Raw genomic sequence first — 19,088 nt, 5'->3', positions numbered from 1 at the left:
CATGTGGTTGCTGGGAATTGAACTCAGGACCTTTGGAAGAGCAGGCAATGCTCTTAACCGCTGAGCCATCTCTCCAGCCCCAGACGAGCCTAGGTTCTTTGCTCGAGTCCACATGCATGCAGTTGGGGACACAGAGGTCTTTACACACAGACCCCCTCCCTCGGTACAGCATCTCGTTTTAGATTTCTCTTCAGTCCGTCTTCAACATCTGGCCTTTGTGGGTGAACACTAGATTCCTGTACTCTGTGCAAGGAGCTCAAGGCCACCGATTGTTCTGGTTAGGTGCAAACTGGTTTTGGGATACTGATATTCTCTACCCTGACTGATGCTCAGTGGCCCTCCCCCCTGCTACAATTGACTAGTTGCTTTTGCATAGCCATGTGTTGGAGAGGAGAGAGCTTAGCTGTAGAGGGTTGAGGTGGCGGTGCTGAATCCTGGCTCTGCAGCTCACTAGCAACCCCAGAGCCTTTTCATCAGTTGTGAAATAAAGATGCCACCGCTGGAGTGGTTGTAAGGATAAAAGGTAACAAGCAAGCATCCCTTGGCACACATGCGCTCTTCGGATATGGCAGCTCTTATTCTTTTCCCCCTACGTATATGAATGGGCTTTTCCATGTATGGGTTTTATTTTTGAACAGAATGCCAGGGCCCAGGAAATCTCAAGGTGATCCTGGAAGCAGCTTCATGCAAATGAGGGAGGAGAAAAGGAAGTACAATCACCCGGGGGTGGCTGAATAGGGCTGTTTTCCCTGCTCGTCACTTACTGTGTTTCTTCACCTACTGCCAGGCAAGGGAAGAAAACAAAGGGGAAGGGAGCCGCCGCTGTCTACAGGCTCCAGAGGAGAGCAAGACAGAGAAACTCTAGCAGTTGCTGGAGGGGAACAAAATTAGTGCCCTGCAGAAAGTCATGGGAAATCAGTGATTCTTTTGGATGTGTGAAAAACATCCCGGGAGGATGGCTTGGCACTGGCTATGTGAGCTGTCTGTGTCCCCTTCTTCCCTTTGGGCGTGCATGTACAGAGAGCTGAACTGCTTGAGAATGGAAAGACAGCAAGAACATGTCACCTGGGTCAAAACCATGGCACACCTGCCCTCTGGGTCAGGCTAGAAGGGGCCTCATGTGAAGGTGTGGAGGAAGGCAGGATTCACAAACCACTGTTGGCTTTCTGGGGAGCTCACGCTTCTCCATGTCAGTGACCCATGAGCCATACTATGGCAGGAGAGAGGCAGCACACTGTTGGGACACCACTTGGCTTCCGAGTGTGCACGGCAGAGGCCAAATGAGTGACTCTCTCTCTACGTGACTTAGAGAAGACAGCTCAAGCTTGAACCTGTCTCAGAAACTCCTCTACCAGTGTCTACACCAAAACTTAGTGCACGTCTAAATGCATGTGTGCCTAAGGGAGCCTCCAGTTTGGGTGCATCAAGGTGGCTGTTGTGGAAGAGGCCAATCTCGGCTATGGCTATTATTCTTCTGGAGCAAGCCACTCTGTTTCATGAGTCAGAATCTCTCATTGGCCTGCAGCTCACTAATTTGCCTACTGGCCAGCAAGCCCCAGGGGTGTTCTTTTGTCCCTACCTCTCCAGTCCTGGGGTCACAGCATGCACCACAATACCTGGCTTTTTTATGTGGATCTGGGTTTGAACCCATGTCCTTAGACATGTGGGCTTTAATAGCTGAACTATCCCTCAAACTCCTCAAATAATATTTTCATGAGGTATTCTGGCTACTTAATAGTCAAAAAAACAAAACAAAACAAAACAACAACAACAACAACAAAAACCCTCTCTACATGCATGGCAATTGTCAAAGCTCAGGAGACACTGTTCTTGAATAGCTGATAGTAAGATGGGGTTCTTTGTGTTGACAAAGAACCAAATGGCAGATGTCATTAAGGTCTGGGTTCCGACCAGCTCTTCTGGAAGAGTATATGTCCCTGGCTTGGTGAAGCATGGCCACATACTAGAGTTTTACAGAGGAAAAAGTGAGCAGGGGGAACAGGCATCGCTTCTGTGTGTGCCTATGTATGTGCTGTGTGTGCTTCCCACGTTTCGTCTTCCCAAGAGGAATATATAAACAAGCCATAGTGAACGAAATGTCCCCATTGACCTGCTTTGGATACTTGAGGGAACAGGATGTAAACTTACACCATCCTAATGCACAGATTTGGGGACATAGTTGTTACTGTAGCATGACCTAGCCTATCCTGACTACTACAAATGGCTTGGGAAGTAGCCACCCCCCTCTACTGACAGCAGTCCTGGGGAGGCTGCGGACAGCCAAAGCACTGTTTCAGGGAGGAACTGAGGGCGAAGCTTGGGAACCTATTTATTTCTCTTTCCAGTTCTAGTTCCTGTATTGACTTTAAAGCTTGTTTTCAGCCTGTTGTTTGAAGGTGGCTGCTCGCAAGATATCCAGAAAAAAAAACAAAAACTGAAAAGCACCAAACTGTCTCATTTACTCATAGACACCAATATACCAATGAAAGAAGATGCGGGGATGATGGGAGCTATGGATCAGAACAGAGTGGGGGCAGTGCCTTAGGCTGAGGGCCACACCAGGGGAAGCACTATATACAGGGAAATTACTCTGCTGCCATTTGCCTACATTTGGTTCCTCTAGGAGCTGGGAAGACATAGGATCTCATTCTCAGGGTGGTTCCATCAATCGGAAGGGCAAAGTTCTGGAAGAGGCTGAAACCACAACACTATCTGCTAGCTGTGCCTGGATGGGACACGTCTATCACGAGACAGGACATAGCTGGGGACTCTCTTTGCAAGTGTCTTGAACATGCATACAGTCTCCCTCTTTAGAAGACCCATTTCTTTTATTTGTGTGTCTCTGTGTGTTTGTGTGTATTGTATGTTATGTGTGCATATGTGTTCTTCTGCGTGGGCACATGAGTGTGGGTCTGTGTGCCCCTGTGGAGTCTGGAGCATGATGCCTGGGTGTCTTCCTCTGTTAGTTTTTTATTATTTCTTGCTTTGAGATGGGGCTTCTCACTGACCCGGAAGCTCACCACGTTGTCTAGGTTGGCTGGCTAGCATGCTCTGGAGACCTGTGTTTCTGCCCTCCACTGCCCTCCAATCGTGCAGCTCTGGACTTGTATAGCCATGCTCTGCTTGTTCACGTGGGTGCTAGGGATTCAAACCCAAGTCCTCACGCTCATGGAGAAAGACCTCTCTCCAGCCCCAAGATCCACTTCTCTACGTGTTTCACTTTGACATCTGGGTTGCCTTTATTGCTTTCTAGCTCTGTTGAACAAAGTGAGCAAGCCACTAATATCACTTTGCCACCTCTGCAAAGAGCAAGTGACTATAAGGGGCCTATCAGGGCTTTGTCCCCATTTCCAAGGTTAAAAAAGAAAGAAAAATGGGAGGAACAGGAAGAAACCAGCACACAACTCATTAACAGGTCTACCCGTGAGACTGTGAGAAGAGTGGGCCGAAGCAAATTGGGGACAGTCGCTTCTTTCTCTTGGGCCATCCTGGTGTGCGAGGGCCATTATGGCTCTCAGGGCATTTCTAGGATCATGTGTCTATTTCCTTAACCTACGTTATCAGACTCTTTCTATGGGATTTGGGACTTCCAAGAGTATCGTTAAGTTGCAAACCTAATTAGAAAGTGGAGGCAGGGAGGGTGTGGAACATTCCAGATCCCAGCCATCCAGCTAACAGGTCCAACAGGAAGGGGTCTGGCATCAGAGCTGGTGACCTTCTCCCACAAACACACAGACCATGTCATCTTGTGGTAGCTTCGGATGCCATGGAGCTGCCAGGGTGATTTCCAACAAGGGTTCATAGGAGGGTGGGTGAGGTTAGAACCACCAGGGGGAGGTTTCTGTGGATGGGAGGGGCAGCCTTCTGGTTCAGTTCAGGTTTTAGGGAGACAATTACTAGGCTGAGAGGAAGCCTTGGAAGTCAGGGATGAAAGCATGCTGGATCCCCCAATAACTGCAGACTGCTAGAGGACCTCTCAGACACCCCATTATATCTAACCTTTATGGCATGCTTCCCATATGCCAGACACTGTCTGGGCACTCTGCATGGTTCTCTTGGCTGACCTAAAATCACAGAGCTCAAGGGAGTGGTGTCTTGGTTTCTATTGCTACTATAAAACACCATAACCAAAGAGCAAGTTGGGAAGGAAAAGGGTTTATCTGGCTTACACTTCAGCATTGCCAATCATCACTGAAGGAAGTAAGGACAGGAACTCAAGCAGGGCAGGATCCTGGAGGTAGGAGCTGATGCAGAGGCCATAGGGGTGCTGATTACTGGCTTGCTTCCTTTGGCTTGCTCAACCCACCTTCTTATAGCACGCTGGACCAGCAGCCCAGGGATGGAACCACCCACCATGGGCTGGGGCCTCTCCCATTGATCACTAAATGAGAAACTGCTTTACGGTTGGATCTCATCAAGGCATTTCCTCAACCGAAGCTCCATCCTCTGGTGACTCTAGTTTGTGTCAAGTTGACACACAAAGCTAGCCTGCTATGGGACAATGGTCTTGTATTGTTTTAATAAAATGCTGATTGGCCACTAGCCAGGCAGGAAGTATAGGTGGGGCAACCAGGCAGGAAGTAGAGGTGGGCAATGAGAACAGGAGAATTCTGGGAAGAGGAAAGTTTCAGTCTGCAGCCATCTCCCAGACACAGAGGAAGCAAGATGAGGATGCCTCACTGATAAAAGGTACCAAGCCATGTGGCTAACAGACAAGAATTGTGGGTTAAAGTAAGATGTAAGAGTTAATAAGAAGCCTGAGCTAATAGGCCAACCAGTTTATAATTAATGTAGACCTCTGTGTGTTTCTTTGGGACCAAATGGCTGCAGGACTGGGTGGGACAGAAACCTCTGTCAACACTAGCCAGTACAAGTGTGATCTAGATTCACCGGGGGTCTGGAATCTAACTCTGTAGATCAGGCTGGCCTCAAACTCAGAGATCTGCCTGCCTCTGCTCCCCAAGTTCTGGCATTAAAGGCGTGCGCCACCACTGCCCGAGGGGGGGGGGTCTGGAATCTTGACCATTATACACAAAACCTTATCAAATAGAAGCTACACTCCCAAGTTCAGAATGAGACAGCACACATGCACCTATAACTGTTTAACCATGGCAGATGCTCTTCCTAATCTTGTAATAAACCCACACGGCTGGTCGATTCAACAACTGGGGTAAACCCCCAAACCAAGTCCTTTCTTTCAAGGTTCTGCTCTCCTTGAATATTAGCTTTATTAAGATAGTCTAAAAAAAATTGAAATCCTGAAAGTCTCATCATTTCCCCCCAGCGTTCACAGGAGGAATCTATTCACCTTAAGAGGGACGAACAGAGCCATACAGGATCAAACATAGATGAGAGACAGCAGCCACTGAGTCCTGTGCCTAAGCCAGGCCAGATGAACCTCTGGGCAAGCTGCCTATGCCCAGCCCCTGTAGAGGATCTTCTCCAGGACTGCCTGCTCATTCCTACAGGCTACCTGCTCCCCTGCCCCCGCAGTGACACTGACTCTCAGCGTGGTCCACCTTTCTCCTTGCAAGTTGCCTCCTTAGTCACTGCCGGGCTAGGGGAAGAGGGCATTTTTTTTTTCCTCCAGCTGCCCCACAGCACAGGTCTTCCACGGGTGCCTTTGCCACCAGCACAGAAACCCTAGGCCAGACGTTGCCTTCCCTGCCCTCTCCCCAATCCCAGGTTTCAGAGATGCATGCGTGCCTATGTATACAGACATTCATGTGGAATTCAACATGCCTGTGTGGTGGGCAGCCCTACAGGAGAGCTATTTCAGGAAGTGGACAAGATGGTGGCGATGGCGGTGGCGGCGGGGGGGGGGGGATTAAAGAACAGAGAATTCCTGCCTCAAAATGCAGCCAAAATGCACCCAAACATGATAAGGTTCTGCCACCAGATCAAAAACAATAAAAATTGCTTGGAAAGGAGATTTTCCAGGCTGACTCCCTGAAAGAATTAGGGATGTTCTTCTGCCCTCTAGTGGTGAGAATCAGCGTCGTCCTTCAGGCATCCTTCCTTAGCAACAGTATAAGGCTGTCACTAGTAAGATGCCCAGACAGCGAAGAAAAGTGTCCATCTGAGGTATGGATGGGAGGCATCAATGTCAACGAGCCTACAAGTGTGGAGGAGGCTGCTTTACTTCTCGAAGGGCTTAGGGAAGCAAGCAGAGATGATGAGAACAATAAGGGGTCTCCGGGCTCTTTCACGGAGTGTGGGGGAGAGAGGGTCATGAATGGGAGAGATAGCCCAAGTGGCTCAGGAGACTTGGGTTTTAAACAGATATGCCTCCCCTGGTGGGGTTTCTCCCTTCTCATTCTGAGACTCGGGTTCCTCATCAAGATAATGAAAACTCTGAAACAGAAAGCTGCCCAAGGTTCTTTCTAGCTCAGACCTTCTGGCCGTTCCTACTACCTTGGTTTGATGGGTCACTGCTGATATGCCCAGTACAAAATACATTACCCTCCATATTCTCAAGGTAGCTTGTTCCTCTCCAAGGCTCTTGCCGCCCCTGGATTTTGCTGCCTTTGGGACACTGGTGGAAGCCAGCTTTTCTGCCTGGATGAGATGGCAGCTGACACTTCAGCTAGTATGTCCCTTACCAGTCCAACCTGACTCTCTAGGAGCGGGCTGCTAAGGGTCAGGCTGCTGGGAAACAGAAGCGTCTAATCCCTTCCTGAAACAGGCCTAGCGCTTGACAAGAATAAATAAAGGCAGCTGTATCTGATTTTATTTTCTCCTTGAAAATTGCTAACATCATTAGCGACAAGTAAATATATCAGTGGGATTAATCGAGTGAGCCACAGTGCGGCTTGATTGGATTGAGGACCACATTATTTCTTTGGGGGTGAATTAGTAAATTTAGCACTGTCAAGAGATGATGGATTGGGGACCCAGGGACTGAGAGTTCTTATTGATCCCGAGAACAGATCAGCCCAAGAAGCAGCTACAACAGCCTCCCACCCAGCTCCCGCAGAGAGAGAAAGGAGATTGTGGCTATATGACCAACGGAAGGATCCAGAAATCCTGTGCTGTCTTTCAGATACCGGCCGTGGTATTTGAGAATACAAGCATCGGGGTATCTGGGGTGTCACCCCTGTGTGGGTGTGAATCAACTGGCCCCTAGAGGACCTAGGAAATGGCACTCTTAGGAAGTGTGGCCTTGCTGGAGTAGGTGTGGTTTCGTCGAAGGAGGTGTGTCACTAGGGGCTGGGCTTTGAGGTCTCAGAAGCTCAAGCCAGGCCTCGTGGCTCACTCTCTCTCCTTGCTGATCCAGATGTAGAACTCTCGGCTGTCTCTCCAGCACCGTGTCTCCTGCATGCCGCCATGCTTCCCACCATGATGGCAATGGACCAAAGCTCCGAACTGCAAGCCAGCCCCAGTTAAATGTTTTCCTTGGTAAGCACTGCCATGGCCGTGATGTCTCTTCATAGCAATAGAGGCCCTAATAGAGACAGCCCCCCCCCCCCAATTTCTGCCTCCACCTGAATTCATGTTCTCGTATAGGAACCCTGCTTCTGTGGGCCCCTGTGACTGGCTGTTTCCTAGCAAAGAGAGCTGGAGACATACCATGAAGTCATCCAGCAGACCAGCTTACAAAATATGGTGGCTCCTTCTCGTGGGGACTCTCTCTCATCTTCTCTATAGGAGGACTGGTGACAAAGTCCTGAAGAGAGGACCGAGAGTCAGTGTGGCCAACGCTGGATGGGCTCAGAGTTGGATCCTCTCTCTTTTGGTCGTTAAGGGGACTGCAGCCTAGGTTGGGACTTGGTCACATCCCCCTGAAGCTGCTCCCGAGTCCCAGACCCAGCACGAGTCACTCTCCACGTGGTGTCATTGTTACAGACGTGCTTTGGTAACGACAGGGACAGGACAGGGCCATCACTCTTCACCACGGGCTTTAAGGACCAGTGGATACACGCCTGGAGACTCTACACACTGGGATCAGGATAAAGACTGGGTACCAGAGAGACCAAGGTGAATGGATCCTTCTCAACCCCAATCTGTTCTGAGCAGGTTATCTACAAAATTAATTTTTAGTATACCTAGTCACTTGAATTTGAGGCTGTCACCAACAACACAGTCACGATGGCCAATCCCTATTGCTAACCTAATGGGATGTACCTGGGAGACAGGCCTCTGGGAACGCCTGCGAGATATTCTCTAGACTGGGTTAACAGAGGTGGTAAGATCCACCCCCACGGCTAACAGCAACAATCCTGTGCTTGGGTTTCTGGCAGGAATCGAAAAGGATGAGTTTGTGATGCGTTTCTGCCCTCTACTGGTAAGAAACAGTAACGCATCTCAAGAACTTTCAAGACGGAATGGCTACTGGCAACGGGATACATATTCACGGTTATTTGGCTGTAAAGAACAATGAAACCCAGGTAGATGGCCCACATCAGACAGAGCTGGAAATAATCCTTGTGAGTGATGTAACCCAAGTCCAATAAGACAACTGTTACGTCTTTCTCTCCTATCTGGGTTCCAGACTGGAAAGCTTGGATATGTGTGTTTAAACTGAAGAACCCATAGAAGTCTGAAAACTGGAAAGGGGCTTTGGGGAGATCTCAAGGGGTGAAACATTATATGATGGGCACGACAAGGCTGCCATCCACATGAACTCATGGCCGTGACTGCATACACCACACACACACACACACACACACACACACACACACACACACACACGATCAAGGGAAACAAAATCTCAGCATGGACTAGGGTTTGCCCATGAAGTCCTGCTCTTAGCTGAGAAGCCACAGGCAGCCAAGGGTGGCCCTGGAGAAGGGGGACGTTTTCATCAGGTATGTCGACCCTGCGAGGCTACCCCTCCTCCGGTAGGGTGTCCCACACTCATGCACTTACTGGCCGCATTAAGTGGACTCAGTGGGCTCAAGGGGAGACAGAGCACGCACAGGGAGTGAGGAGGGGAAGTGGTGGAGGTGGGAGGAGTTAGAAGAAAGAGAACGAATAAGCAAGAGAACGAGAATGGGGGCGTGTGGATCTGATTCATGCAGACATTGTATGCGTGCATGAAATTCCCGATACAGAACCCTACTTCCAAGACAGCAGCAGAAGACCACAAAAAGCTGAATACTATAGTTCACTGCTCTCCACCACTGCCCGGCCACTGCTGTCCACTTCCTGACGATGGCTGCACCCTGGCCAGCAGCCTCAGGCTTCTGCCGCCTTGTCTTCCCCACCACGGTGGATTCTCAGAGTTATAAACCAAAATAAAGTTTTCCCCTCCCAAGATGCTTTCTGTCAAGCGATCCACTTTGCTTTGCTGTTGCCGAGATCAAGCGCTTTATTCTATTTTATTTATTTATTTATTTATTTATTTATTTATTTATTTTATTTTTTTCACTAGTCAGGCTAGGAACTCAAGGCAGAAACCCGGAAGCAGGAGCTGAAGCCACACCGTGGAATGCTACTTATTGGCTCACGCCTAGGCCCACACCCAGTTATCTTTCTTATAAAGCCCTGATCCACCTACCTAGGGATGACACCACCCTCCCCACAGTGGGCTGAGCCCTCCTATATCAGCTGGCCATCAAGAAAACGCCCCACAGCCATGTCTCCATCTAATGGAGGCAATTTCTCAATGGAGGTGCCCTCTTCCTAGGTGTGTCAAGTTCACACCCGAGACTAACCATCCCATGCTTGATCTCAGCAATCACACATGTAACTAAAAAAGATATCATTTACCCCGACAGCCATTGAATTTAATCTCAGAATCACCGGAGGGAAGCTCAGTGCTCCTGACAAACATATGCCCTCTTCCTATTAAGAACGCACCAAGTTTTTCCCAAGATGGTTTTATTTTTATTTTGCATACATCCGTGTCGTGCATGCATGTACGTGCGCAAGTGTGTGCATGCGTGCATGCGTGTGTGCGTGTGCGTGCGTGTATTTGGGAGATGGGCCCTTGTGGCAAAAGTTAGGTTGTTGTAGCAAGCCTTTGAAGAGGATATGGGGACCCTGGCTTCCTCCTTTCTTTTCCCTTCATAGCCACCATGTGTTAAAACAGCTCTGTTCTACCTTATGTTCCTCATCAAGTGGTATGTTACCCAGAGACCCCCAAACAACATGCCAACCAGAGACAGACTCTGAAACCAGGAGCCAGCGCAGGCCCTTCTTTGTTTTCCCTTGATTGTCTCAGGCGTATATGTCACAATAACAGAAAGCTGAGCAGCACGAGAATATTGCTTAGTGTACGTGGAGTGTTAGAATCCCGTAGGCTAACAACGCCTTCGTGAGAGCGGGGATGGTTGCAGGGGCGCTTAGCAATTCCAATATTGTATTTCTTACTTGTGTCAATGAAGACAGCATCCACATAGATTTTGGTACAGAAAGAGCCCAGAATAAATCCACAGGCTGGTCCAAATACCAACATCGTGAACAGGATTCCTGCAAGAAGAAATGAAAGGTTAGGTTAAAACACTGAAGCCTTTCGAGGAGTGAGATCATCAAAGACCCAAGAGATTATCTTACATTGGCCAGGTAAGATAACCAGTTATTACAAATGACAGTACAAGGACTTAGTCCAAACATCACAGAGGGGATAATTAGTGAATTTCCATCTTTGAGAACTCCATGAAAATATTGTGTATCATGCTAGAAGCCCACAGGATTCTGTTTTAGATTTATTATTGTTTTACATCATGTATAAGCATGGATCTATGCATATTGTGCTGTGGTCTCAGAGGCTAGCAGAGGGCATTATATCCTCTGGAGCTAAAGTCAGAGGTGGTTCTGAGCCACCTGATATGCATGCTGGGAACAAACCTGAATCTTTTCTCTGCAAGAGAAGCAAGCACTGTTAACCACGGAGCCATCCCTCCAGCCCCTCTCCAGGAATTTGACTGGTTGCTCTAGCAAGGTAGTCAGATACCCCCATTTCTCTTACCTTTAGGGGACTTGGTGCCACACCAATAAGAAATACTAAAAGAATCCAAATCTGTCATTAAGTAGTTTTTCTACCATGAAGAAATCTGCAGGGGAGGTGAGCTGAAGAGATGGCTCGGTTGGCAAAGCGCCCCCAGCATAAATATACGAACCTAATGTGGATCTGTAGAACTAATATATAAGCCAACTGTGGCAGCCAGTCTGTAATCCCAATACTAGGAAGGTGGGGACATAAAGATCCATGGAGCTCATTAGTCACCCAGCCTAGCCTAATGGGTAAGATCTAGGTTCAGGGTGACACTGTGGCTCAAAAAAAAAAAAAAGTGTAGAGACACCAGGGAAGATACCTGTCACCCGATGCCAGCCTCTAGTTTCCAAATGCACATACAAACATGTGCACAGGCACCTGCACATATGCACACACACCCCCTCCCTATGTGCACATACACTCTACACACACACCACACACACACCACACACACACACACCACAAAAAGATTTTTGCAACTGTTTTTACATTCACTTTAGCTATAGACACTTCTTCCTTCCCTCCCTCCCTCCCTCCCTCTCTCCCTTCCTTCCCCTCTTCCTTTCTTCTTTTGTTAATCTAGGCACTCACACAAATTCAAGAACTCTTGGGAAGTGAGAAAAACCCAATCCACAAATTGTTTTCAAATGCAACCAAATATTTATAATCTCTAAATATATTAACTATGAAAATCCACACAAGGGTGTGGATTGAGAAGAAGTGACTAGACCCTGGATAATCCAGTTTTGACACCCCCCCCCACTGTGGAATCACTGGCAACGGTAGTTCGGGGCTGAAGCCTGTCTGGGAACCTGAGAAGATGGCAGGCCTTGGCTGGGTATGGAGTTACCTGGAGACTATAGCACATAAGTTTTACACAGGGCTTTTGCATGACTCTTGGAAAAGCGCCGAGCCTGAACTGAAACTCATAGGCTATAACTGCTTAACTGACTTCCAGTCTTCAGAGGAATTTTCTGAGCATTGATTATCCCCCTAAGCTGTGAGGATGAAGAGGAAAGTTGCAATCCCTCACGACAAAGATAGTCATCTGATGGGGACAGCCAGTAACTTATGCCCAAGTGGTTGATATAGAACGGCGGGTACCAGCGGGTCTATCTGGGAATCGGTGTCATGATGGGAACCTGAGCTCACGGGAGGACACATATGTCTACTGATTGGCTCCATCAGAGCTGGGCTCAGAGTACATGGCTCACTGTGTGTGTGTGTGTGTGTGTGTGTGTGTGTGTGTGTGTGTGTGTGTTACAGGTACATTTTATCACTCCGCCTCCTGCTCACCATGAAGCCAGCGGCTCTGCCCTGCCATGCCCTTCTGCCCGCCATGGCATTCTGCTTCACCAAAGGCCTAAAATCAATAGAACCGAGTGACCATGGACTGAGACCTCTGAAAACACGAACCAAAATAAATCCCTTGTTGGCTCAGTTGTTTCTACCGGTATTTTGTCGCAGCAATGTACACCGGCTAACATACAAGCTCCTTCCGTGAGCCGAGCACCAAGCTCAGGCTTGGAGATTCAGTACAAAACTTCAGACAGTTAGGAGTCCTGGTCTTCATAGAGCTCACTGACTTACTGGAGGGACCCAAAAGAAAAACTCCAGAAGTTCACATGTTTCTAAGTGTTTGGGAAAAAAACTTGGTCTTTACAAATAGGAGAAATTACTTGATTTTGTCCTGTAGACAGTTAGACGGGCACAATGAAAAATAAGGTTCTGTATCACAAGAATGGGCTGCTGGAAAGAAACCAATCTGTTCCAAACACTCTAAGAACAGCCACAGACCACAAATCTCACAGCTATTCTTACTTAAGGGGAAGTTTCAAAAGACAGAACATGTTAACTTTGGAAAGGAACAGTATCCATAGGACCAGAGTGCCAGTCTGCTTTGTCACGTTGCAGACAGTTGACGATAGCCTAACAAAGATTGGTGTGTGTGCACGCGTGTGCATGTGTGTGAGAAAGACACACACACACACACACACACACACCGTGTGGCAGTGATGCAGAGATGGACCCCAGGGCCCAGTGAAATTACAAGCTAGTGCTCCATCACTGTGTATAGCCCTAGCTGAGTCTCTGGGGGCCAAGTTGCTCCTCCGCAGAGAGAAACCATAGCAAACCTACAGTAAGTTGGTCTTGAAAGGTTTTCTTTGGACAGCCCAATGGTAGGATGTAGGAAGGGTCCACTCACATCAGGAGGCCCGAGAACTCAGATGGAGCGGCCTTGGGGCAAGGCCCTGGGTCCTTAGGGAAAGCTGAAGACCTCACAGAGTTATTTATAAATTTGTTGTGCCCTCTCTCTTTTCGCCAAGCGGTGGTTTAGTTTGGTTTGTTTGTTAGTTTTTTGGGTTTTTTTATTTTTTTAACTTATCAAAACTACCTCAAAATGTTACCTGGCTGTAATATCCCTGCCTGAGACAGGTCCTGGTCCAGAGGAAACGTTTCTGTTGTTGTTCTTTTAAATTTGTGACTCAAGAGTGCCCTCTGCTGTCTGCCTGGGGTCTCTACACCCTAGGAAGGGCAAGCTGTGGAAGAGCCTGAGAAAGGGAAGCCAGGAAACCAGGAAGCCAGAGTGGCTTTCCCTCTACTGCCCCTCTAACCCAAACCATTTCACATCTCCAGTCCCCTGCAGTCTCTTCAGTGATTCAAAGAGCAAGTTCGTACATAGATGCATTCTCAAATGCTCCTTCCTGCGTCTGCAGCGTGTAACTCAATCCATCACACGCAGAGGGCCAGAAGTCGGAACTGGCCAGCCTGCTGAGGGGACTGTCCTGGTGAGGACTGGAGAGCCTGGACTGAAACCCCGTATCTACTATTTCCTCTCCTCACCAGAGCTCACTTGCTTCTCTGATGTAACCTGCCAAGGACAGTGGATGCTACCCTTGCTTTCTAGTGGTGATATGCCCGGAAAGAGGAAACAGGGCCTCAGCAGGGAGCAGGGATGCTGGTGGCGAAGCTGAGACCTCCTTAAAATTACTGTACATCTGCAGTTGCCAAACTGGGTGCTGAGAGACCATGAGCCCCGCCCCCCTCCATGAACTCACAGGATACTGCAGTTATCCTTTCCCTGTCTTTTTTTCTCTCTCTTCCCCCTCTATTTAATTTTTTCATTTATTTTACATACCAACCAGTTTCCTCTTTTCCTCCTCTCCTCTTATCCCCTTCCCTTTCCCATCTACCACCCCCCTCCCCATCCACTCCTTCATCTCCATACAGAAAAGGACAGCCTCCCACGGGCTTGCAGAAAGCATGACACATCAAGTTGAGGCAGGACCGAGCTCCTCTCCTTACATCAAGGCGGGGCCAGGTAATCCGGCATGGGAAACAGGTTACCAAAAGTCAGCTAAGCACCAGCGAGGGGTTCTACTCTCAGTGTTAGAAGCCTTACTAAGAGACCAAGTTACATGACTGTCACACACAGCAGAGGGCGTAAGTTGGTCCCATGCAGGCTCCCTGACTGTTGATCCAGTGTCCGTGAGCTCCCATGAGCTCTCAGCTCAGTTGTCTCTATGGGTTTCCCTATCATGACCAACTTGGCTGATACAATCCCTCCTCCTTTTCTTCAGCAAGACTCTAAGAGCTCAGCATACTGCTTGTCTGAGGATCTCTGCCTCTGCTTCCATAAGTCACTGGATAGAGTATCTCTGATGGCAGTTAGGGAAGTTGCCAATCTGCTTACAGTAGATGGCCAGTTAAGAAACCCTCTCCACCACTGCTAGGAGTCTTGGGGTCATCTTTGTGAGTTCCCGACACCAGATTTCTCACTAACCCCAAAGTGCCCCCTTCCCGTGCATCAAGATATCTCTTTTGTTACTCTATCCTAGAATAACTTTTTTTAAAAGCAGTTTCATTTATTATTTTATGCATATGTGATTGTGGCTACATGTATGCATGTGTATCACATGCATGAAAATGCCTGAGTAGGTCAGAAGAGGGCGTCAGATAACCTGGAACTGGAGTTACAAGTGAACGTGAGTCACCATCCATCCTGGATGTTTGGAACCAAACTCGGTTCTCTTCGAGAGCAGCAAAACTCCTGACTGCGGAGCCAGCTTCTCAGACCCATGATCCCAGCATGGGCTCACACTATTTTCCCATTTTCTCTATGATTTCCAACCTTTTCTTTTTGTTTTTAGCATAATAGATTGATAGATTAATATAGTTACATCATTTCCCCCTCCCTTTCCTCCCTCCTAGCCTTCCTGTATACCCTTCCTTAATTTCTTTCAAATTCATGTCCTCTTTTTAAAAATTAACTGTTGTTACATGCGTATGCGTGTGTGTGTGTGTGTGTGTGTGTGTGTGTGTGCAGATGCTGGTGAACACCAGAAGTTGATGTTTTTCTTGAATGTTCTCCACTTTACAGAGATGGGTCTCTTCTTGAACTTAGAGTTCAGTGGTTCAGCTAGTCTAGCTAGCCACTGCGCTATAAGGATTCCCTATCTCTGACCATTGAGTGCCGAGATTATAGGTGGGCTGCCTGCTGCTGGGGATTAGAACTCTGGCCATCATGCTTGTGAGAGATATTAACTGCTAAGAACCCTCCAGCCCTAATCAGGCAACCAGCCTTCCTTCCTTCCTTCCTTCCTTCCTTCCTTCCTTCCTTCCTTCCTTCTTCTTTTCTTTCTCCCCCCTCCCTTCCTTCTTTCTTCATTTACTTTGTTTAATTTTTCAAGACACAGCTTCTCTGTGTAACAGTCCTGTTACTCTCTCGGTAGACCAGGCTGGCCTCAAACTCAGATATTCACCTGCCTCTGCCTCCCAAGTGCTGGGATTAAAGGAGGTTGCCACCACCACCCAGTGTGGCCATCATAAAATAACACCAGATACTAGATTACCACATATTACTATATATTATTCTGTATGTAGTACAATACATATATGCCCACATGTCTGAAAGTAATTCTAAAGGCCCTTCAGATGTGGAGGGTACAGAAGGGTCAGGGTAGGAATTGATGACAGACCAGAAAAAAAAACTGTTCTTCAGAAAGGATTTTAGTCAGGTCATCTTGGTTTTAGCTCCACATGTCCCCTTATGGACTTGAGATCTCCAAAAGTACAATATGACAATAGTGTGTGAAGTTACTCGTCTGTGACGTATTAAAGGAATGCAAATTAATCATTTTGGCCAAACTTTGCTAGTAAAAACAGCTGAAGATAAATCCACCTTCTGACGGATGGTTCTCGCTCTCAGGAAATATTCCCATGGGTACTAGGAGGCACACCCAATAATGCTCGCACCATCCCTCTGTGAGACCCCTCTCCTGAGAATACACTGTCCACCCAGACACCTTGCAGCCGCTACATCCTAGAGTGTCTGCGTGGCAAAGAACACGGGTCACTCACAGGGTGGCTGCTGCCAACCAGACACCGTATTACGATGAACCTTAAAGAGCACAGGAGAGTCTAAGTCTGTGCATCCAGATCCAAGGTGGTAAAACAAAACCAGAAGAGAGACAGGCAATGCTGGAGCCCAGGGAAATAAGTCGTACAGAAGTCAGAACTGAAGCTAGGATGGAGAGAAGGGGATTTGTTCATATCATGATTACACTTTTGTGTGTACAGAGTGGCTGTGGGAACATGGGTGTGCACAAGCGCTCGTGTGTGCGAGCCGTGGCCCGTGTATGGAGTTCAGAGGACAGCCTTGGATGCTGGTCCTCCTCTTCCCCTTGTTTGAAATGCTCTTCTTGTTGTTTTCCATTGTGATGCCAGTGTGGCTGGCCTGTGAGCTTCTGGGTGCTCCTGTTTCCTCCTCCCATCTTGTTCTAGGAGCGCTGGGGTCACAATGCTGGTGCTGTGTGTGTTCATGTTCCTCATGGGGTTTCCCCATGGGATCCATCTCTTTAGCTCCTATCTATTATTATTAGTCATATGATTGATAAGTAGGCAGACGGGGCTACAAAAGGAGGCAATTCCACAGTGTCAATTCTATAGTTTGTTTACAGGTTATATGACTGTTTGTTTTATCACAATGTGTGAGGCCAGATATCTGTGTTTTCTGTTGGAGAAAAATATCTGTGCGCACGTTATTCTGAGTATCACTCACACAGATGTGTGAGTGTGTGCTCAAACACTCTCTCTCTCTCTCTCTCTCTCTCTCTCTCTCTCTCTCTCTCTCTGTCTGTCTCTCTGTCTCTCTCTCTCTCTGTTGAGTGCTTCTATGGGGTGCTAAAGGACCATGTGATTTTCACTGATGATCTCATGGTTCCCTTAACGATGCGGTCAGCTACCCTCATTGCAGATTTACTCAAGGAGAGATGTGGCTCACAGAATCTCAGTTATTTTGCCCTCTGACTTGTGACTTCTAGGTGTCGGCTAGGTCACTGGGTCTGCAGGGGGCTCAGACAGATAAGGAAGACTGAGGCCAAATCGAACTCCACGTTTGGCTGGGAAAGGCAACTATTTAAATGCAGAGCCATTTGAAAGAATCTTGGGATAACCAGATCTATACACAGTAGGGAGGCTCTCTCAGGCCCCTCGGAAGCAGCTGGCACGGGCCCCAGTAGGTTTACAGAGCAGGCAGTGTGGGTTCCAGGATCACTCAGCTGCTGAAAGGCCTCACGCATCCCTCAGCCTTGCCAGCTGGGCGTCCATCTGAAAAAAGCATGCTAACAAGATCAGTTTTAGGGGGCTGTAGTGAGGAATGCCACTACCAATGCCAGCCTGGTGTGACCCTGGCACAGATGCAAATAATCGGGTTCCTCCCATGTCTACAGCTTGGCTCTGTGTTAGCAGAAGAAAGGAAGGAAAGACAGTGGAGCCACAATGGAACTTCCCATTTGGGAGTGCATGTTAACTCCTCCTGTGAATATCTGCTCACCAAGGCCACCCACTTACGGCATTGGGGTGGGCTGCATGGGGCATGGCTGGCATCACTGTGAGGGAAAGAGTGAGCTTCCCTTCCAGCCCGTATCTTTCTCTGTGTCAAAGTGACACGGGGCGTGGTTCTTATATGGGAGTAAAGGATACAGGCTAACCTGAGGGCTGCTGGCCTCTGCTATCCGGCAGCATGAGCTCTTCATGAATTGAAAGCAATACCAGGACAGCCTCCTGCAAATCCAGGCCCTTTCCCTAACACCTCTGATCACTTTGCCACCAGTGTTTCTGAGTCACAAGTTCCTTTGTGGGACAGGACTTAGGTGTGACCTGCAGAAGGTGGGTCAGCTCTGCTAACAGTGTGTCTGCGAGCATGGTGCCAAGTATCTGTGCCTCAGTTTCCTTCTCTGTGATATGGACTGACAAGAACCCTATATCCAAAGAGTATCAACTGTGTGATACATGTAACAGTGTTCAAACTCATTTCCGAACCTGGTCTCTGGACCCATCCATTGTGTTTATTCTCTTGCTGGTGTTTCCAGAAGCAGAATATCCTGTGCCTGCTTTAGGAGTTTTACTTCTTTTGATCACTTAGGTAAGAGCTGCTTCTTTTAGAGAATATAGAAAATACAGAATCAGAGATACCGCTTTCCTAATTCATTTTATGCACTACTGTATTTGTGAGCTATTTCTTCAAATCCATGCTCATCCGAGGCAAGAGCAATGACAGAGGTGGAGAGTCCATCACTGTATTCCAGAGCACTGACCCTGCTCGCCAGCCGTGCAGCCCTGGGAAGCGCTGGCCTCTGCACACTCATCTTAGACTGGCTGTAAGAAAAGCCCCTGCCTTGCTGGGCTGCTGTGGAGGTTTAATGTGTATCAAAGGCCTTTCACAGTTCTTTGCATACAGTTAAATGCTTGGTACATTTTTTTAATCATGATTGTCAAGATGGCAAACATCAGTATCTCTATCACCCACAGAGAAACACTGATATGTATTTAGCTAAGGCCTGACAGTCTACTCCTAAGTGTAAGGTACATTTCTTAGCATAATTAGAGGAGACTTACATAGCTTTCCTAATGACTGGAATCCCAGGGACAAATGAAGAAAGTTTCTAAAGACTATTTCTTTCCTTTCTTTTTTTTTCCCTAAACTTGGGGTGTGTGTGTGTGTGTGTGTGTGTGCGCAAGTGCACATGCATTTGTGTGTATGTGTGTGCATGTGTGTGTGTGCAAGTGCACATGCATTTGTGTGTATGTGTGTGCATGTGTGTGTGCAGGTGCACATGCATTTGTGTGTGCGTGCATACATGTGTGT

At 47.9% G+C, this 19,088-nt stretch overlaps 1 protein-coding gene across 2 annotated transcripts in view; it reads right to left on the bottom strand.

Annotated features, from left to right (window-relative positions):
* Positions 1–19,088, bottom strand: part of Slco3a1 (solute carrier organic anion transporter family member 3A1) — a 282,659-nt gene that overhangs the window by 71,688 nt on the left and 191,883 nt on the right. For both annotated transcript variants that reach the window (XM_013350234.2, XM_026784286.1), the window contains exon 3: positions 10,315–10,413. In XM_013350234.2, coding sequence (XP_013205688.2) covers positions 10,315–10,413 — 99 coding nt within the window. The remainder of the gene's footprint in view (positions 1–10,314; positions 10,414–19,088) is intronic.

The sequence above is a fragment of the Microtus ochrogaster genome, chromosome 22 (genome assembly GCF_000317375.1).
Source record: "Microtus ochrogaster isolate Prairie Vole_2 chromosome 22, MicOch1.0, whole genome shotgun sequence".
In the NCBI taxonomy this organism is placed as follows: Eukaryota; Metazoa; Chordata; class Mammalia; order Rodentia; family Cricetidae; genus Microtus; species Microtus ochrogaster.
The sequence above is the reverse complement of the archived record's forward strand: the minus strand, read 5'-3'. Positions and strand labels throughout refer to the sequence as shown.